The following is a 17105-nucleotide window of genomic DNA, read 5'->3' as shown; positions in this document are numbered from 1 at the left end:
TGTTTTTGTTTTTTCTCAGAAGTTTTACAGCTGAAGCCAAACAAGTTCTAGTCTGACATAATAAAACAAGAATCTTGAATGACACAGCACCTTTCCTATGAGGGAAAGATAAAAGAGCCTGGGGTTTTCAGTTTAGAAAAAAAGATGGAGAAACCAGAAAGAGCAAGGGTCTTAAAACAGATGGTAGGCCTCAAACCTCTAAGGATCCTGTTCGCATCTTCAGACTGAATAAACTAAAAAGTATCCCAAACAACTGGACAAGTTGGCACCCTGGAACCATCTAATCCAGTGACCCTGTCACTGCTAATGAAGTGTACAAGTTGGAATGGATATGAGAGATTTTATCTGCAAAACGCTGAGAAAAATGGTCACAGTGGGCCACCGAGCAGTCCACCTCATCTAGCAGGCCAGATCCCAGCTGGCCTCTGACTACCCAGAACAGTTCCCCTGGCCTACGCTGTGCAGACATGATGTTCCTGGGATAGTATAGTTTCTTTGCCACATTACTGCCATGGAGTATGCTTTGAAAATGAGGTTTAGCTTGTGTCTTACCAGGTTACAAAAATATGCATGGAGTCGAGAAAGTAGACAGAACTTTGTATCCTTCTCTCATAATACTAGAAGTTGGGGGCACCCAATGAAGTTGATGGGCAATAGGTACAAAAGGAAGTTACTTCTTTCCTGAATTCATAATTAAATGGTGGAATTCACTGCTAGTGGATGTAGTGATGGCCATAAGCATAGATGAGATTAGACAGATTCATGGGGGACAGATCCACCAACGGCTACCTGCCATGATGACTAAAGGCAACCTTCACATTCACAGGCGGTAAACCCCTGAATGCCAGTGCTGAGAAGCAACATCAGGGGAAGGCTTTGACCTCAATGCCCTGTTTGTTGGCCCTCTGGGGTAACTGGTTGGCTACTGTGTGAAATTCGAGGTTGGATTAGATGGACCACTGGTCTGATCCATCAAGACTATTCTTATGTTCTCTCATTACAGTCGTGCTTCATCAGGGTTTCAACATAATGCAGATGAATGGATATTTCTGAGATACCCTAGCTTTCTTGCTGATCTTATATACAGCGGTGAATTCCTTCTTTTCTCATACGGAGATTTTTAAAAACACTATTTCCTCAACATATTGTCTAGCATTTCCTGTAGCATTAGCAATGAGGGGTAATACTTCTGATTGTATTTGCCAGTGGATGACAGAGCACTAGGGTCTTTGAGATCTGTTTATTTAAAAATACCACACGCAGAGCCTTTTATAATTAAGCAGATTCTTAAAAAGAGAAAATATATTAGCTAATCCTGCATCAGGTTCTTAAAGAGAACATCGATAGGCCCCTATATTGCCTCATATATAGTCGATTTCAGGTTAAAATCTCTTTCTTGGAATTCAAATGGTAACAAAAAACAGTTTCTGTGCCCTGTTTGTGGATTCCTCGACCTCTATTTATGATGATTGGGAGAGCCAAATTTGGAATTGGAAAAGGCAGCATATTTGAAAGAAAGCTGTTTGGAAATGAACTGTCCTGTAGAATGGCATGGATAGATGTCAAAAGGATAAAAAATGGTTTCCAAATTGTATCTCAGGGATACATGGGTTTTCCTGGGAGAGGTTTCATAGTCAGGGGATTCTTAGTATTAGCAGTGAGTGTCATGCAAGGGAGAGGCTGTGGTTCACTGGAAGGGCCTCTACTTTGCATGCTGAAGGTCCCAGGTTCAATTCTTGACATCTCCCCTTAAAAAGGATCAGGCAGTAGGTGATAAGAAAGACCTCTTACCGGATACCCTGGAAAGCTGCTGCCAGTCGTAGACAATACTGACCATGATGTAACAATGGTCTGATCCAGTAAAAGGCAGTTTCATGTGTGTTCAAAGGAATGAATGTCCTGCACCTCAGCCTTTTCTGTATATATAGTAAGTTGTTCCTAAAGAAGAGTATTGTATGAGACTAGCAGATAAATTACCAATGGTACAATACAAAAACATCATTGGCTAATATAGTGCATTAAAGGTGCTATAATCTGGCCAGACTACATGGAAAGCAAGAATCCAGAAGAAATAACTATTTTATTACACATTTTATTGAATTTCCTTTTGTTTTCTTTTTAAGTTTTGAGAATCCTACTTTCTCCCATCAGGATAAATCTAGAGCTGCTGTTTCCCCCAAACCATACTAATAAAATTCAGACAAATGTTGGGCATTACAATCAATGCTTGCTTTTGCATCAGTTGCATGTGAATAGTGTATCAGAAATCAGGATGCAATGAAAATGCTCTTTTAACAAACAGAAATGAAAAGGTGTGTTGGTACATATTTGCGTACATATGTGCTGTCAACTTGGAAATGACTTATGGCAACCCCAGCAAGGGCCTTTCAAGGCAAGTGAGAAACAGAGGTGGTTTGCCATTATCTTCCTCTGTTGTACATCCCTACATGTCATTAATATCGTGGCTTGACAGAAGGGAGACAGTCATATTGTTTTGAAAAAGGCAAATAAGGAAAGCATGATGGTGGTGGGGGTGTATTTGTGCATTGATTTTGCAAGCTACATAGCTTGGAGCTGGCACCACAATGGGGATCCCAAACAGCAGCACAGCAGGCACTCTGCTCATAAGCTGCACTGACTGTCTGTTCATAACAGCAGAAACCTGTTGGTGTCAGATATTTCTCTACCACCCCAATTATTTCCAGAGTGGTGGAGATTTCCTTTTCAAGAACTAAGAGACATTTATGTACCCATGATAGTCACAGAAATGCAGGAAAATATGGCTTGGAGAATACTTTGCATTTTCTAGGAGTGCTGTCCTTCTCTGCAGTGCAGCCAAAAGGCCCACAATGTACTAATTAAGGTCATTAAAGATAGAAATTAATACAATTTATTACAAACTGTTATGGAGAATAATACAATATGACCCTTCTGTATAATGTATATAAATATACCCAACAGTTCTCCGCACCATAAGAGAGTGAATTCTAAGAGTGCTTCAAATGGAAGTACATAGAGGATATCAAAGTGCAAGTGCTAAAGTGCTAATTACCGAAAGATAAATATATTGCACATAACATATATATATATTGTACGTAACGTATATAAAGTGCATAGAGAGCAACATGTAACAATGAAAGTCCTCAGAACATACTCCAATGTCGTCCAAAAGTCATAAATAATGAAACAGAAAAAAGTCCAAAAGCACTCTTTCTCAATGGTATCAAGGAGAACGTGAAGCTTGAGGTATCTTCTCAAGTGGCTGTGGAAAGTTGTAGATTCTCTAACGGGATATCTAGATCCTTATTGGCCCATTACAAAGGATATCTTTCTCAAAGAGTCACAGTCAAATGATGATAATTCCAAAAGTACACAGAAGTGGCAGTCATCAAGAATTAACTGGTTTATGTCATGGCCCAAAAGCTCTCAAACTGGGGGATAGGGGAGGTTGGGGGGGGCATGCATATCAGGAGGACTTACCTTGTATGTGCAGCATGTACGTGTGCTCCAGAGCACTTCCTTGTCGTACTAGGAATGACATCTGTCCCAATACAACACGGAAGTGAAGCCCCCCCACTCCTTTGTGAGCAGGAGTGAATGCAGGGGTCCTGGGCCCACTCCACATGCCTTTCCCCTCCACCAGCCAAGTGAGAGGTGGGGAGGGGGGGGTGGAGGCTGGGAGCAGGGATTCTCCACCCCTCATGGGGGAATGGGATCCCTTTTCCTCCCTCACTAGATGTTTCCACTCATACTAGGCCAGTGTCTTTCAAATAGTAGTAGGGCTGCCAGATCCAAGCTGGGAAATTTCTGGAGATTTGGGGGTGGAACCTGGGAAGAAGGGGAAGGGGAGGAGCCTCCGCAAGGTATAATACCATAGAGTCCACCCTCCAGAACAGCCATTCTCTCTGTAGCCTGGAGAGCAGTTGTAATACCAGATCTCCAGGCCTCACCTAGATGTTGGTAATCCTAATGAGCAAAAAGCACCTAGCACAAAAGTAACACTCCGCACTGGAGGACTGCATGCACAACAGATGAGAAACAGCAGAAAGGTATTCCAGCACATTCTAGCCTAGTTTCATTCGGTTTTTTTAAAATCCCCTATATTTATTGTGAACCACACTGAGCATCCCTTAGGACCGGAAGTTGGGTAATCATATTCATTTGTTCTCCGTAGGCATAATGGGGAAGCAGAATAGCAAACTGGCTCCTGAAGTGATGGAGGATCTGGTGAAGAGCACGGAGTTTAACGAACATGAACTCAAACAGTGGTACAAAGGATTTCTAAAGGACTGTCCCAGTGGGAGACTGAACCTGGACGAGTTTCAGCAGCTTTATGTAAAGGTAAATTTAGGGGTTTTTTTCCTTTGTATCTTGGTAGAACTGACATATCAGGGTTCTGTTTAGGATTGCCCAGTCCCCCAGGGCTCAAACTGAGGGACAGGGGGCATGACAGGAGAGTTACCTCGCACATGCAGTGCAATGTGAAACACAATAAATGGGTCACACCAGGGCCCTGTTTGGTAAAAATCTGCCCCCACTTTAGCGTTGGGGGCCAATTTTCACCATATAAGCCCCTGGTGTATCCCCGCATTTCCACATCATGCAGGAAATGACATCATTCCCCAGTGCAACGCGGAAGTGTTCCGGAGCATGCTCTGGGGGGGTTCCTTTTTCCCCTGCTGGCAAGGTGAGAAGTGGCAGGAGACAGAGGCTGGGAGTGGGGGGTTCCCCAGCCCTACCAGGAGAATGGGGTCCCTAGTCCTACTTAATACCATGGTTCAACAAATAACCAACCAGGATCTTTCTAGAGAATTTTTTTCATACTATGATGCATACTTTTTGCCCATTTGTTATAGAGAGATGGTTTTGTTTTGTAGTCCTTCCAAAAGGTAGTTTTCCTGTTAATACAAGATGTTGCATTTTCCTTTTATTTTAACCACATAGTTTTGTCATGGCAAAAATGTGATTAATGTCTGCAGCTAGTGTGTTTATCACTGGGTTGGATTCAGCAGTAGATTTATGATGATGAATGGAGGGAAGATTTTCACAACTTTATCCCTTCCACTGCAGAGCAGCAATTTGCTGTTCCTTAGTGTGCCCCATTCCCCATCAGCAGAAATTCAGGGAGTATTTGGGACTGGGAAGGCAAGAGTGTCCTGTTACACTGATGGATATCCCTTCTGTCAGTAATAATTACCACTGGATGCAAATAATTGGTATGGCATGAATTGACTAAGCTGTTGCTAAAAGTGTTCACTATTTTTTTTGTTTTCATATTTAGTATAATTTTTTTCAAATGCTTTCTTTGCTTTGGTTCATTATGACATAGAGTCTTGTTCCTTTAATCATTTTTACATGGCTTGATTTTCATTATTCGATTATATACAAGATTGCTGGGGTGTGTTGACTGCTATGCTCTCAAATGGTAGGAGTAACTTAAGCTTTAAAATACTCTAGTCTGAGAAGAATTCTATTGCAGATTTTGATTGCCAAATTAATTAATTATTTGTATCCCGCTTCTCTTCCAATGAGGACCTAAAGCATCTTACAAGAAAAAAAAGAAAACACAAAGCTCTTGTACAGAGATGCACAGATGTACTTGGTCCAGGTGTTGTGGCTTGGTAGATTTAATGTAGCAGTTTGTCTTTTGCACATATTTTCATTGAATATAAGCCATAGAATATTTATTTTCAATTAAATTACCATGGAAATAATACGTCAAGGGGATCAGGCTACCACAGGTTTCTAATCCTGCTGTATCTATCATTTCAATTTATGTATAAATTGTTTTTCTGAGCATAATTCATTATGATCTGATCACCTTACATTTTGAATGAATATACGTCTGGAGGGAGATAATTGATGTTTTCGCTCCTTTTTCAGAGGGTAAGAGACTTTGGACTGAACCCAGCCAGTATTTCTGTTGGTGAAAATGTGTAGAGGGGGTTCTCTTTGACAACCACAAAGTCTGTGTTGGGGCTGTAATAAGGAAGGGAATCGGACATGATTCAGAAAAAAAATTGGCTGAATCCACCTTTTGATTCCTCTTTTATTCCTGAGAGGATGATGAAGCATTACATCTTGCTAGAGAATGGGGGTCCCAGTAGATCCCACGGACCACAGACAGGTGACTCCACATTTAGCTATGACTTCTATACATGTGGTTTTAAAAATGCAAGCATTTAATGGCAGTCATCTATCCAGGTTGCGACATTCTTAGAAATATGAGGGTGGAACATAGGAAAGGCGGGGCATGAAGAGCATGGGGTATAATGCCCTACAGTCCACTCTCCAAAGCAGCTATTTTCCAGGGGAACTGATCTCTATAGGCTGGAGATCAGTTAATTCTGGGAGATCTCCAGGTCCTACATGGAAGCTGGCACTCTTAAGTCTATATTATATGTGTAAAAGATGCAAAGCACAGTAAAGTAGCTGGGCTGCAAATCAGCACTCTGCTGATGTAACTCCCACTCCTGTTATGAGCTCTGCTGGTGTCCTTGGACAAGCTCTCAGCCCCAGCTCCCCAGCTGCATTGTGGGCATAATAACAACACTGACTTTGTTCGCCGCTCTGAGTGGAGCACTAAACTGCCTAGAAGAACAGCATATAAATGCAGTTGTTATTCTTTTGTGGGGTCTTCTTGGGTCACCTAGGGAGCTAGAGCTGGAGGGTTGGCAACCAGCCCTATCACCCCACCCACCTGCCTGTGGTGTCACAGTCTGCCTAGGGCATCCAAAAGCCTTTGGCAGGCTCTGCTAGAGTCCACGTTCAAGGGAGACAGAATAGTGGTGGCATATGCTCCTGTCTTCTGTTTACCAATGACAGTCCCTATTTTCTTATATCCTCATCACTGTTCCTATTTAATCTCTTTGGAAGGTTTTGACCATGCTCTTTTCACTTTTTGTGTGAACATTATTTTGCTTTCACCACTACCTCATAACTGCCTATCAAATTAAGAAATAGTCTAGCATGTGTTTCAGGGCCAAGCTACACATGACGAATGACACTTGAACGGCAAGTGTATTTCTCCCTGTTCACTTGCCCTCCACTCAATCCACTTGCCGTTCAAGTGTCATTCGTCATGTGTAGCTTGGCCCTCAGTTGCAGCTAGGCTTGCCAACCTCCTAGTGGTGGCTGGAGATCTCTCGGAATTACAACTGATCTCCAGGTGACAGAGATCAGTTCCCCTGGAGAAAATGGCTGCTTTAGATAGTGGACTCTATAGGATTATAACCTGCTGAGCTTCTGCCCCTCCCCAGACCCCCCTCCCCAAGCTCCACCCCCCCCAAATCTCCAGGTATTTCCCTACCTGGAGCTGGCAACCTTAGTTGTAGCCAATCTGTCATAATCAAAACTAAATCAATTGAGAATACAGTTGCGAAACCTCCAGATGAGACCTGGAGATCTGTTTTCTGGTTTTATTATTAAGTGGGAATGAGCTTCCTGCACATGATCTGAAGGGTCATTTCCTGCTTGAGAGTGTGGGATTTGTAGTTTCCTGCTTGAGAGTATGGGATTTGAAGTTCCTTCTGCCTTTTGATTCCATGTGCTTCAGTCCTCAGCTAGGACCAAGCAGGTTTCCTTAGGGTTGGAGGCAACTGACCTAGAGAAACCTATCCCTTTAATTGAGTTTTAATGGGATGTTATTGAAAAATGGGTAGTTGAAGCTTTTTATGGTGTCATAAATAACATCCCTTTCAGCTTCTATTTCAGGGATGAGACATTTTTATAGGCCTGTTTTCTTCTGCTTAGTAATCTTTGTCTGCCAATGTTTACCCCTTCCCCCTTGTCAAGGATAAGTTTTTCCCCTTTGGAAATACAGGGGAGTTGGTAGGAAAGAAGAGACAAAGTTCCCTTTTTGTTGTGTTCCCCCAAACTTCCTTGATCTAAAAAACAAGAAATAGGGGGGAAACACTTTTCCCTCCCTGAGGATTCTTCAGGAAAGCTTGAGGAAAATGAACAGATTCTGACACAGCCCTGGGGGAACTCACTCTTCATTAGTTCTTCTAAGCTGGTGAACAGATTAGAAAATGCAAGGCCATTAAGACGTGGCTTCATCATAAAAATTCTGTCAGTTTTGTGGAAGATAAACTAGGACAGTCCTCGAAAAGGGGAAGCAAAGCAAATATTGAATTATTTATTATGGTCGAAGATCAGTTCTAAAATACATACAATAGAACCATAAAAGAAAAACAAATATTTTAAAAAATGCTTCAAAACTATGGACCATGGATCAGCCAAAATTACAAACGTTTAAATCCAACTGAATTCAAGGGGGAACAGTTATATATAGGTTGGATCCAACCAGCATTTTTGCTAGTGAAAATGAAAGTAGGGGTCCTCGTTGACCACCCAAAAAGGCTGTGCCAGGGATAATGAAATGTGGATAGACAAAAGCCATGTGAGGTGGGAGCTATGATAGGAAAGGGCTTTGCTGGATCCTATGCATTGAATGTTTCCATTGCAGTCAGTTTTGTTGCAAACTGATTATCTTTGACTGGATTTTACTCAATACATACAAAACAAGTTATCAAGCACTGTGCTTTTTGCTGTGGCCCTCTTACCGAGTGTTTGAAAGTGCTTTTGCACTGTGACAGGGGGAAAGAAGTCTTCCTTAAAATTCCGCTCTTGCTTGTAATGCAACATTTCATACCACCTCTATCTAGCTTCATATAACACTTTTGTTTTCACTATCAGTACATGTTCTCCTCCTCTTCACTTGCAGCATGAAAAGAGGGTGTTGTGCCAAACACTGCCTTGCACAGTAGGCAGCAACATTTGTGGAGTTCACAGGAGCCTTCTGCCATCCGTGCTACCGTGGTTTCTTTTAGGACCAAATCATCCTTCCTGGGGGAAAGAAGGCAATCCAACCTGCCATATCTCTGTTTCCAAGCAATTAAAAATTTGCTGTGTTAGGTAAAATTGTGCATGCCTAGTATCTATCCTACACTTTTCAAGGTGGAATTGTGTTTACTATCAGGTACACTTGGGCAGACAACCTTTCATGCCATAATTTAAGGGTCAGAATTAGCTCAGCTTTCTTAAGTTTCCAGAACAGCCAAGCTCACACAAGCACAGTTCACATGCTATTGTGTAGCTTCTTTTTTAAAAAGTCTTTGGAGTTGTCTGTTGATGTGAGCCCTTCATAGGGGTGCCAGCCTGCAGTGGGTGGCTGGAAATCTCCCGGAATTACAACTGATCTCCAGGCCATAGAGATCAGTTGCCCTGGAGAAAATGGTTGCTTTGGAGGTGGACTCTGTGGCATTATACCCTGCTGAGGTCCCTTTCCTCCCCAAATCCCACCCCCTCCAGTCTCCACCCCCCCCCCCCCAAATCTCCAGGAATTTCCCAGCCTAGCCCTTCATCCTTCTTCAACAACAACAATCCTTTATTGGATGGTCAACAAGCACATGGTTGTTGCTCACAGATTGTTCTGAAATATAATACAGTTATCATGAAAGTTGCAACAGCTGAGCTATGTGCTTTGAACTGAGGGGTTGGCCCATTAGGGTGAATGGGGCACTGCCCCACCAGGGCCGAATCCACACTTCCCTACCTTCCGCTTTTCATGTGCATTAATCACGCTGGATTCTATCCCGCAATGTCCCAGTCTGTGTTCACATCCATTCTCTTACTGCCGCTGCCTCGCGCTATATTTCGTCCACATCCCTGGTAGAATCACACAATACAGGGCAGGTTTAGATCCGATGTCGCCGATGATGACGTCATGTTCATTTCCCCCCCCCCCATTTTTTCATCAGATTTCCGCTATAGCGTTTTTTTGCTAAATTGCTATGGTGAGGCCACACCCCTATGATGCCTGTGATCGGTTAATGTTATTCTATGCCTTCTTCTTTGAAATCCATTGGACCATTATTCTGGCAGGCTAATTTGAACTGATATTTAAAGTGGGGGTGATCCAAACTCTCCCAACGGGCAGACTAATTATTTGATGCTTGAATGTAACGTTAGAATGACAGATTTCCGCTATAATGTTAATTTCAACAGTTAAAAAAAAAAGTAACAGCCACTGATATTTCCGACTGTCCGGCATCCTAAAAATGACACGGAAATGGAAATGACGCCACCCCTTGATGTCTCCGTGGGGATTTTGGAGCACTCCAATTAAGATTTATGGCCAGGATTGTGCAACAATGCTAGGAAAGTCCCCTTTTTAAAAAAAAAGAGGGAAAAGGCAGGCGGGCAGGCAGGCATGCTGCGGAGAGAGTGGAAAAGCTTGATAATTGCACGGCAGAGGGGGATGGTGTTCCGGAAAGGCTGCAAACACGGAAGTGGGGTGGTTTGAAGGCGGCGGTCTCCTTGTGAAACGCTTCTATTTGTCCACATCCACGGTGAGAACCACACAAGAGAAGCGTTTGAACGCATGACAAATTCGTCTGAGGCGCAACACGAAAGACGCTAGAGAATGGCGGGATTGAGGTAAGACTATGTGAACAGCCCTCTGAGAAGTGAATAATGGGCAGGAAAAAAGCGGAAAACTTGAGACGTGGATTTGGCCCAGGTGTACCAGCACCCATCCCACTCTTGCATACCTCCTTGCTTACTGCTAATCCAGGGTGTGGCACCTGTAAATCTGCTTCAGAAAGTGCAATCCTAAACAGAGCAACTCCAGTCTAAAACCATTGATTTCAGTGGGATTAAATTTGAGTAACTCTGTTTAGGACTGCACTGTTAGTCATTCTTAGTCTTGTCGTTGTAGGGAGGGCTGGCTGAGGTCATAAAGACTCATTTGTACAGCCTTGGTTTTTCTTAAAAGGTACAGCAGAGAAGAAGGTTCTTCATGGGCAGAGATAATCTTAATTAGTTTATTAAAGATAGATTCAGTCGATGCAATAACTGCATATCTGCAGACCATGAACTCAGGGTATGAAAGCACAGCTTGTCTTCACTTTTATTTTGCAGGCTAGTAGTATAGGATCCCTTCACCCTATCAGCCACAACAGGTATCAGCCACCACTGGGTTGGAGGAAAAACCTGAGTCCATATTTTCACGGTCAGAGTAGTTCAGAAGTGGATCCAGCTGCCTAGGGAAGTGGTGAGCTCCCATTCACTGACAGTTTTCAAGAAGAGGCTGGATGAATATTTGTCAGAGATGCTTTAGGCTGATCCTGCACTGGGCAGGGGGTTGGACTAGATGGTCTGTATGGCCCCTTCCAACTCTATGATTCTATGATATTGAGACCAGTTTGGTGTGAGAGCCAGTTTGGTGTAGTAGTTAAGAGTGGGAGGCCTCTAATCTGGAGAACTGGGTTTGATTCCCCACTCTTCTGCTTGAAGCCAGCTGGGTGACCTTGGGTCAGTCAGCTCTCTCAGCCCCACCCACCTCTGAGGGTGATTGTTGTGGGGATAGTAATAACATACTTTGTAAACTGTTCTGAGTGGGCATTAAGTTGTCCTGAAGGGCAGTATATAAATCAAATGTTGTTGTGTTGCTGTCGTTATTCCTTAGCTCCTGACCAAAGTCAGTGGTTTGGGGTTGTTACACCATGTGTGTACTGGCTCAGGATGATGAGTAACCCAACCGTGAAGGAGGAACTCTGTGTTAACGGAAGCACACAGTGAAGCAACAGCCCTGCATCTCCTGCACTGTTCTCCCTTAGCAATGCTTTGTAAACATAATGTATATAACGGCAAAATGTCACCCCTGCAAGCAGCAGTCAATGAAATGATTTGGGTGTTGGAGAACTTGAACTGTCATCATTTTAAGCCATACAGAGTGTTTTATTACATGTTACCAAAGAGAGATTAAGGAGGAGACTCGGGGCTATATTTGTTTTAATGTGTTTTCAGTAATGTCTTTCAATATGCTTCAAAGTGAAGACTTTCTCCCACTTTTATTACTAGGAAGATTTAACAAAATTCATTTGTTTCAATGACAGACTATATTAAAATATGTTTCCATTATTGTTTGGGGTTTTTTTTAAACTAAAATGTTTATTTCTCCTCTGTAACTAAGAACAGAAAATATGTATGTAACCTCTTGTACACAGTGCAAATTATGCTATTTTAAACAGAGACCATCCAAATATGAAGAAAATGTGAATAACTTTGTCAGAGATGCTTTAGGCTGATCCTGCACTGGGCAGGGGGTTGGACTAGATGGTCTGTGTGGCCCCTTCCAACTCTATGATTCTATGAATATAAAGAACAAAAGCCTTCAAAACAGAAGGAAAAAAAGTTCTGTTGTCCACTATTTTGAAAACGGCCTTTACTATAACAATTCAGTTTTTTTGTAAATCCAGGTCCTGAGTTTTCCAGTTTCATCCCATCATCCATATTCACATAGATTTGAGTGGATTCTTCTCACACAGGAAAAAGAGCATATGTACTAATTAAATTACATGTAAACATGCTTTTGAGAAAACAAACAAACAAACATAGATAACCAGGTAAACTCAAAAGTTTAAAAAATCCTTCCTATGTAAATGTTTAATACAAAATAATGAAGAGCAGTACTTTAAACAAAAATCTGTATGATCACATTTGAAGTGAATCCAGGGTTTTTTTCCTGCTCCCTTTACTTATTTCTTTGACAACAGTAAAAGGCATGTTTTAAATGCTTTGTTGAGTGACCTATTTGCTCCCCTGGGGAAATAATAATGCTAAAATTGGGATGGCAAATTTATTTCCATGATGGAGTGCTGTGAAATTTAAGTGCAGGTTAGGACTTCTCTTGAGAATGAAATCAAAGAAAAGGCACAGCAGTAAAGAAGGAAGGGTACTTTTTAATAAAATTTTGATTTTAAATAATTACATTCTGTCAGAGACCTGAAAAGAACATTGTCAAAAGACCTTGTTGCCAGCAATCATTTGCCTGTATTTCCTGCTTTGATTTAGCACCTTATTTTGCATTTTTTAATATCCTTTAGTTTTTGCTTCAGGTTTCCCCCTCCCTTTTTTTCTGGTTCTTTTGAGACTACTTTTACCCCAATCTTTTTTCTGGAAGCTGATCTTGAGTCAATTTTTTTCCTTCTGCATAATGTTTCTTTTGGTTTTGTTTGTCCCGCCCGCGCTCACTCACATCTTCAACCCACGTTTTAATTATTGTGCATTCATCATCATCAAAACATTTCTTCCCCCTCCCCCAGTTTTCTCCCCCCAGTTTTGACTTGTCTTTTTTATTGTCATTTTCATAGCATTAGATTGACCTATTGTTGTAAGATACATACAGCAGATTCTTTGAATTCCTTGCTTTCATTTTCTTAAAAATGAAAGCCTGTTCCATTGTGGAGATATGCCTTTTTCTTTGTATTTCTGCAAGGTAAAAGGCAAGACACTTACTTTTTTTGAATGAAAGTTGGACATTCAGAGAATCTGCTGCATGTTTTGATACAATGGTAGGACAATATAATGCTATGAAAATGATGATTTTTAAAAAAATTGCAAAAGCCCTGGGGGCCCAGAGGAGAGAGGGTGGCTGCTTCTGGTATGGGACAAAGCAGCATGGTTTGAAAAGCACATAGCTCTGCTGCTCAGTTTGCCCTGCCAGTGCCCGCCTTTGGGTCAGCCCAGGTGGGGCACCCTAGTTTGGATCACGGCAGGGGTACTTTGTTATAGGTGGTAGAGCTGCTCCTCTTTTAGGATTCCCCATGCAAAGAAATCCCCATGATACAGTCCACCCTGCAGAGCAGATGTTGCAGGGAAACTGCTGGATAAAGTGTATGACAGAGAAATGGAGCAATGTGCAACAGCTCTGGAGGGTAGAATTGTTAACCTAAGTATTGATGGGTGGAGTAATGTCCACAATGATCCTGTTGTATGTGCTTGTATAACAACAGAAGAAGGGAAAGTCTTCCTTGCACAAACAATTGATACGTCAGGAAATGCACACACAGCAGAATATTTACAAGAAGTGGCACTAAAAGCTATAATAACGTGAACAAAAATTCAAATGTCTAGTACGCAGTTTGGTCACAGACAATGCTGCAAATGTATCCAAGATGAGAAGAAATTTGGAAGAGCAGGAAGGGAATACAAAGCTAATAACATATGGTTGCAGTGCTCATTTGCTGCACCTTTTAGCCAAAGACTTAAGTGTTCCAGAAATAAAGACTAATGTTGTTGAAATTGCTAAATACTTCCATAACAATCATTTTGCTGCAGCAGCTCTGAAAAGGATGGGTGGAACCAAGCTAACGCTCCCACAAGATGTTAGATGGAACTCTGTGGTGGACTGTTTTGAGCAGTATATCAAGAACTGGCCTATTCTGATGACAGTTTGTGAACAAAATCGAGATAAAATAGATGGCACTGTCACGACCAAAATCCTCAACATTGGGCTTAAGAGAAATGTTGAACATATGCTGAGCATCCTGAAACCCATCTCTGAAGCTTTAAACAAAATACAGAAAAATAGCTGTTTTATTGCTGATGCTGTTGAAAGTTGGAAGGAACTGAGTGAACACTTAAAAACAGAACTACACATGGACAGAATTAAATTACAAGCATTAAAAAAACAAATGGGACAAGCACTGTCTCCAGCTCATTTTTTGGCAAATATTGTCAATATCCAGTACCAGGGTCAAAACTTAAGTGCTGAGGAAGAGGAGTTAGCTATGATATGGGTATCCAGCAATCATCCATCTGTAATGCCAACTATAATAAACTTCAGAGCTAAGGGGGAACCATTCAAGAAATATATGTTTGCTGAAGATATTTTAAAGAAAGTCACACCAGTGAACTTGTGGAAGTCACTTAAGCGCTTGGATTTAGAGACTGCTCAAGTAATGATTTCACTTTTAACAGCAGTAGCTTCTTCTGCAGGCGTTGAAAGAATATTCTCTTCCTTTGGACTCATTCATTCTAAATTGAGAAATCGTTTGGGACCCGATAAAGCGGTTTCTTTTCCAGATTATGAACAAAGAAGAAGATGAAGAGGACGAGTGAGCTACAGAGGACAGTATTTAAGTTTTTCATGTGTAGGCTGGGCTGACAGTCTAAGTTTCTTAAAATATATATATTTTGTTTAGCCAAATTAGTTAACAAACATGGATGTTTAAGCAAATAACATATAATGTAATGTTATTGTTTCAGTTGAATAAATAAAACTATTTAAATTGTTATTATTAAGGTAATGATTATTTTTCTCCTTCCAATAAAGTACAACAGAAAAGTTGTCCAAATATGAATGATTAACCTAAACTGGGGATAATTCGTCTCACAATAAATTAACTATAATGTGTTTCTAATAGTATTAAAATCAATATTTTATACAACTGTAAAACTAATATGAAAAGTTGTTATTCTAATAATCTTCATCTACTTGCATATTAAAGTTATACCAGCAAGAATGAGTCTTTATGTAGAAAACTATTATTTAAATCAAGCCTTACTGACTAGTGATTTAAATCGTGATTTAAATTGTGATTTAAATCATGATTTAAATCAGTTTGATTTAAATCGAATCCACCCTGATGGCAACAAAATAAACCAACTCCAGAATAGTAAGAATGCAAAGGGAGGGCAGATGTGCAGAAGAACCATACCCAAACCAACTCCAGTACTTGTGGATTGACTGCTAAGAAAACCAGAAATAAGGGCCAAGCTACACATGACGAATGACACTTGAACGGCAAGTGTATTTCTCCCTGTTCACTTGCCCTCCACTCAATCCACTTGCCGTTCAAGTGTCTTTCGTCATGTGTAGCTTGGCCCTAAGTCAAATGTGCAGAAAAGCCCAAATGAAGACACACTACAGCAGCTTCCATTCCACCGAGGTAATATTTAAAGGAGGCAATCTTCTATTGCAGTCTTTTCTGTTTAGAGCATTAGTACTACCGTGATTGGAACAGGTAGATCAATAAGAAACAATTATGCACCGTCATGACTGGTTTCTACAGTGCTGAACAAAGTGTAGGCCATCAAATTGTAGTCAAACACCCTGATAGTCATCCATTTAGGTACCTCATACTGTGTCAAGACAGGCAGTACTTGAGATTCAGGTCAGGTTTCTGCTAATCATTTCCAGCACCTTGGGATATCAACCTGATTTTTCCTCAAGGAAAGCAAATTTCTCTCACTTTGCGTTTCATTAGAGTTTGCATGATTGGCTTTGTTTTTGCCAACAGAGCTGCTGGCTGCAGAGCTACTGCTCCGAGTTACTCAGTGTGCAAAATTTCTCTCTTAATTGTATATTTCAAGCATGACAAAACAATGGTGAAGAAAACATTCATGCTAGAAGATTAAGTGGCTAAAGTGCAATGATAGAAGTAGATAATGATGCTAGAAAGAGGCTAACCCTACTTCAGAGCACTTTGTTGGGTGTATCACGGTCTTTTACAAAGCTCTTACTGTGCAGGGTTGTTGGTTTTTTTAGTTATCTCCATAGCAGAAACAAGTCTCTTTATGACCATGCAGAATTAAATCCAAACTGTATCATCTTAAAGGAAACACCCCCTTCTTTTCTCTTCAGGGACGTGTTAACATTAAAGTCTACTCAAGCATACTGCTAAACTAAGGGATTAGTGAAAGGAATGGAGTCCATTACTTTTAACTCTTTCTATGGTTGCAAGACAAAATACAAAAATTGACAGTTCCCTATGCAGGGATCCACTCCGCAAAAGTGTAATTTGGTGTGCTCCCCTTCTGTGTTCTTCTGTGTTAGACATACAGAAATACGGTTTCCTGTCTGATCAGTCTCAGACTTCGCAGACTTGACGTGGTTGGTTGCTTCCTGTCAATCGCTTTACATCAGTCTGGATCTCTCCTGGCAGTGTTTGCGTGTGTGTATGTGTGTGAGAGAGAGACCGTGTATGAGTGAGAGGTCTCCATATATGATTACAAGACATTCCCTCATCCTTACGGCTATATGATATTCCCTTGTTCTTACTCAACAAAAATGGCACCAGAGGCATTTTTTAAAATTCCAAAAATTTCTGAGGTTAATACACACAGAGAGAGATTAGATATAGAGATATATGGGCTGCATTTGATACCATCTCTTGAGGAAGATTATGGGCAAAAATAGGAGATGCGACCATTGATAAAAGATAGTTGTACCTGCTGATTAAACTTCATGAGAATAATGAACTCCAGATAAGGTACACACAAGACAGCAAATTAACTACGAAAATCCCAGTCCAGAA

At 41.1% G+C, this 17105-nt stretch overlaps 1 protein-coding gene across 5 annotated transcripts in view; it reads left to right on the top strand.

Annotated features, from left to right (window-relative positions):
* VSNL1 (visinin like 1) overlaps window positions 1-17105 on the top strand; it is a 130359-nt gene that overhangs the window by 54567 nt on the left and 58687 nt on the right. For all 5 annotated transcript variants that reach the window (XM_054992350.1, XM_054992376.1, XM_054992359.1 and 2 more), the window contains exon 2: window positions 4175-4341. In XM_054992350.1, coding sequence (XP_054848325.1) covers window positions 4180-4341 — 162 coding nt within the window. In that variant the 5' untranslated portion in view covers window positions 4175-4179. The remainder of the gene's footprint in view (window positions 1-4174; window positions 4342-17105) is intronic.

The sequence above is a fragment of the Eublepharis macularius genome, chromosome 1 (assembly GCF_028583425.1).
Source record: "Eublepharis macularius isolate TG4126 chromosome 1, MPM_Emac_v1.0, whole genome shotgun sequence".
NCBI lineage: Eukaryota > Metazoa > Chordata > Lepidosauria > Squamata > Eublepharidae > Eublepharis > Eublepharis macularius.
This window is presented reverse-complemented; position numbering and strand designations above follow the sequence as displayed.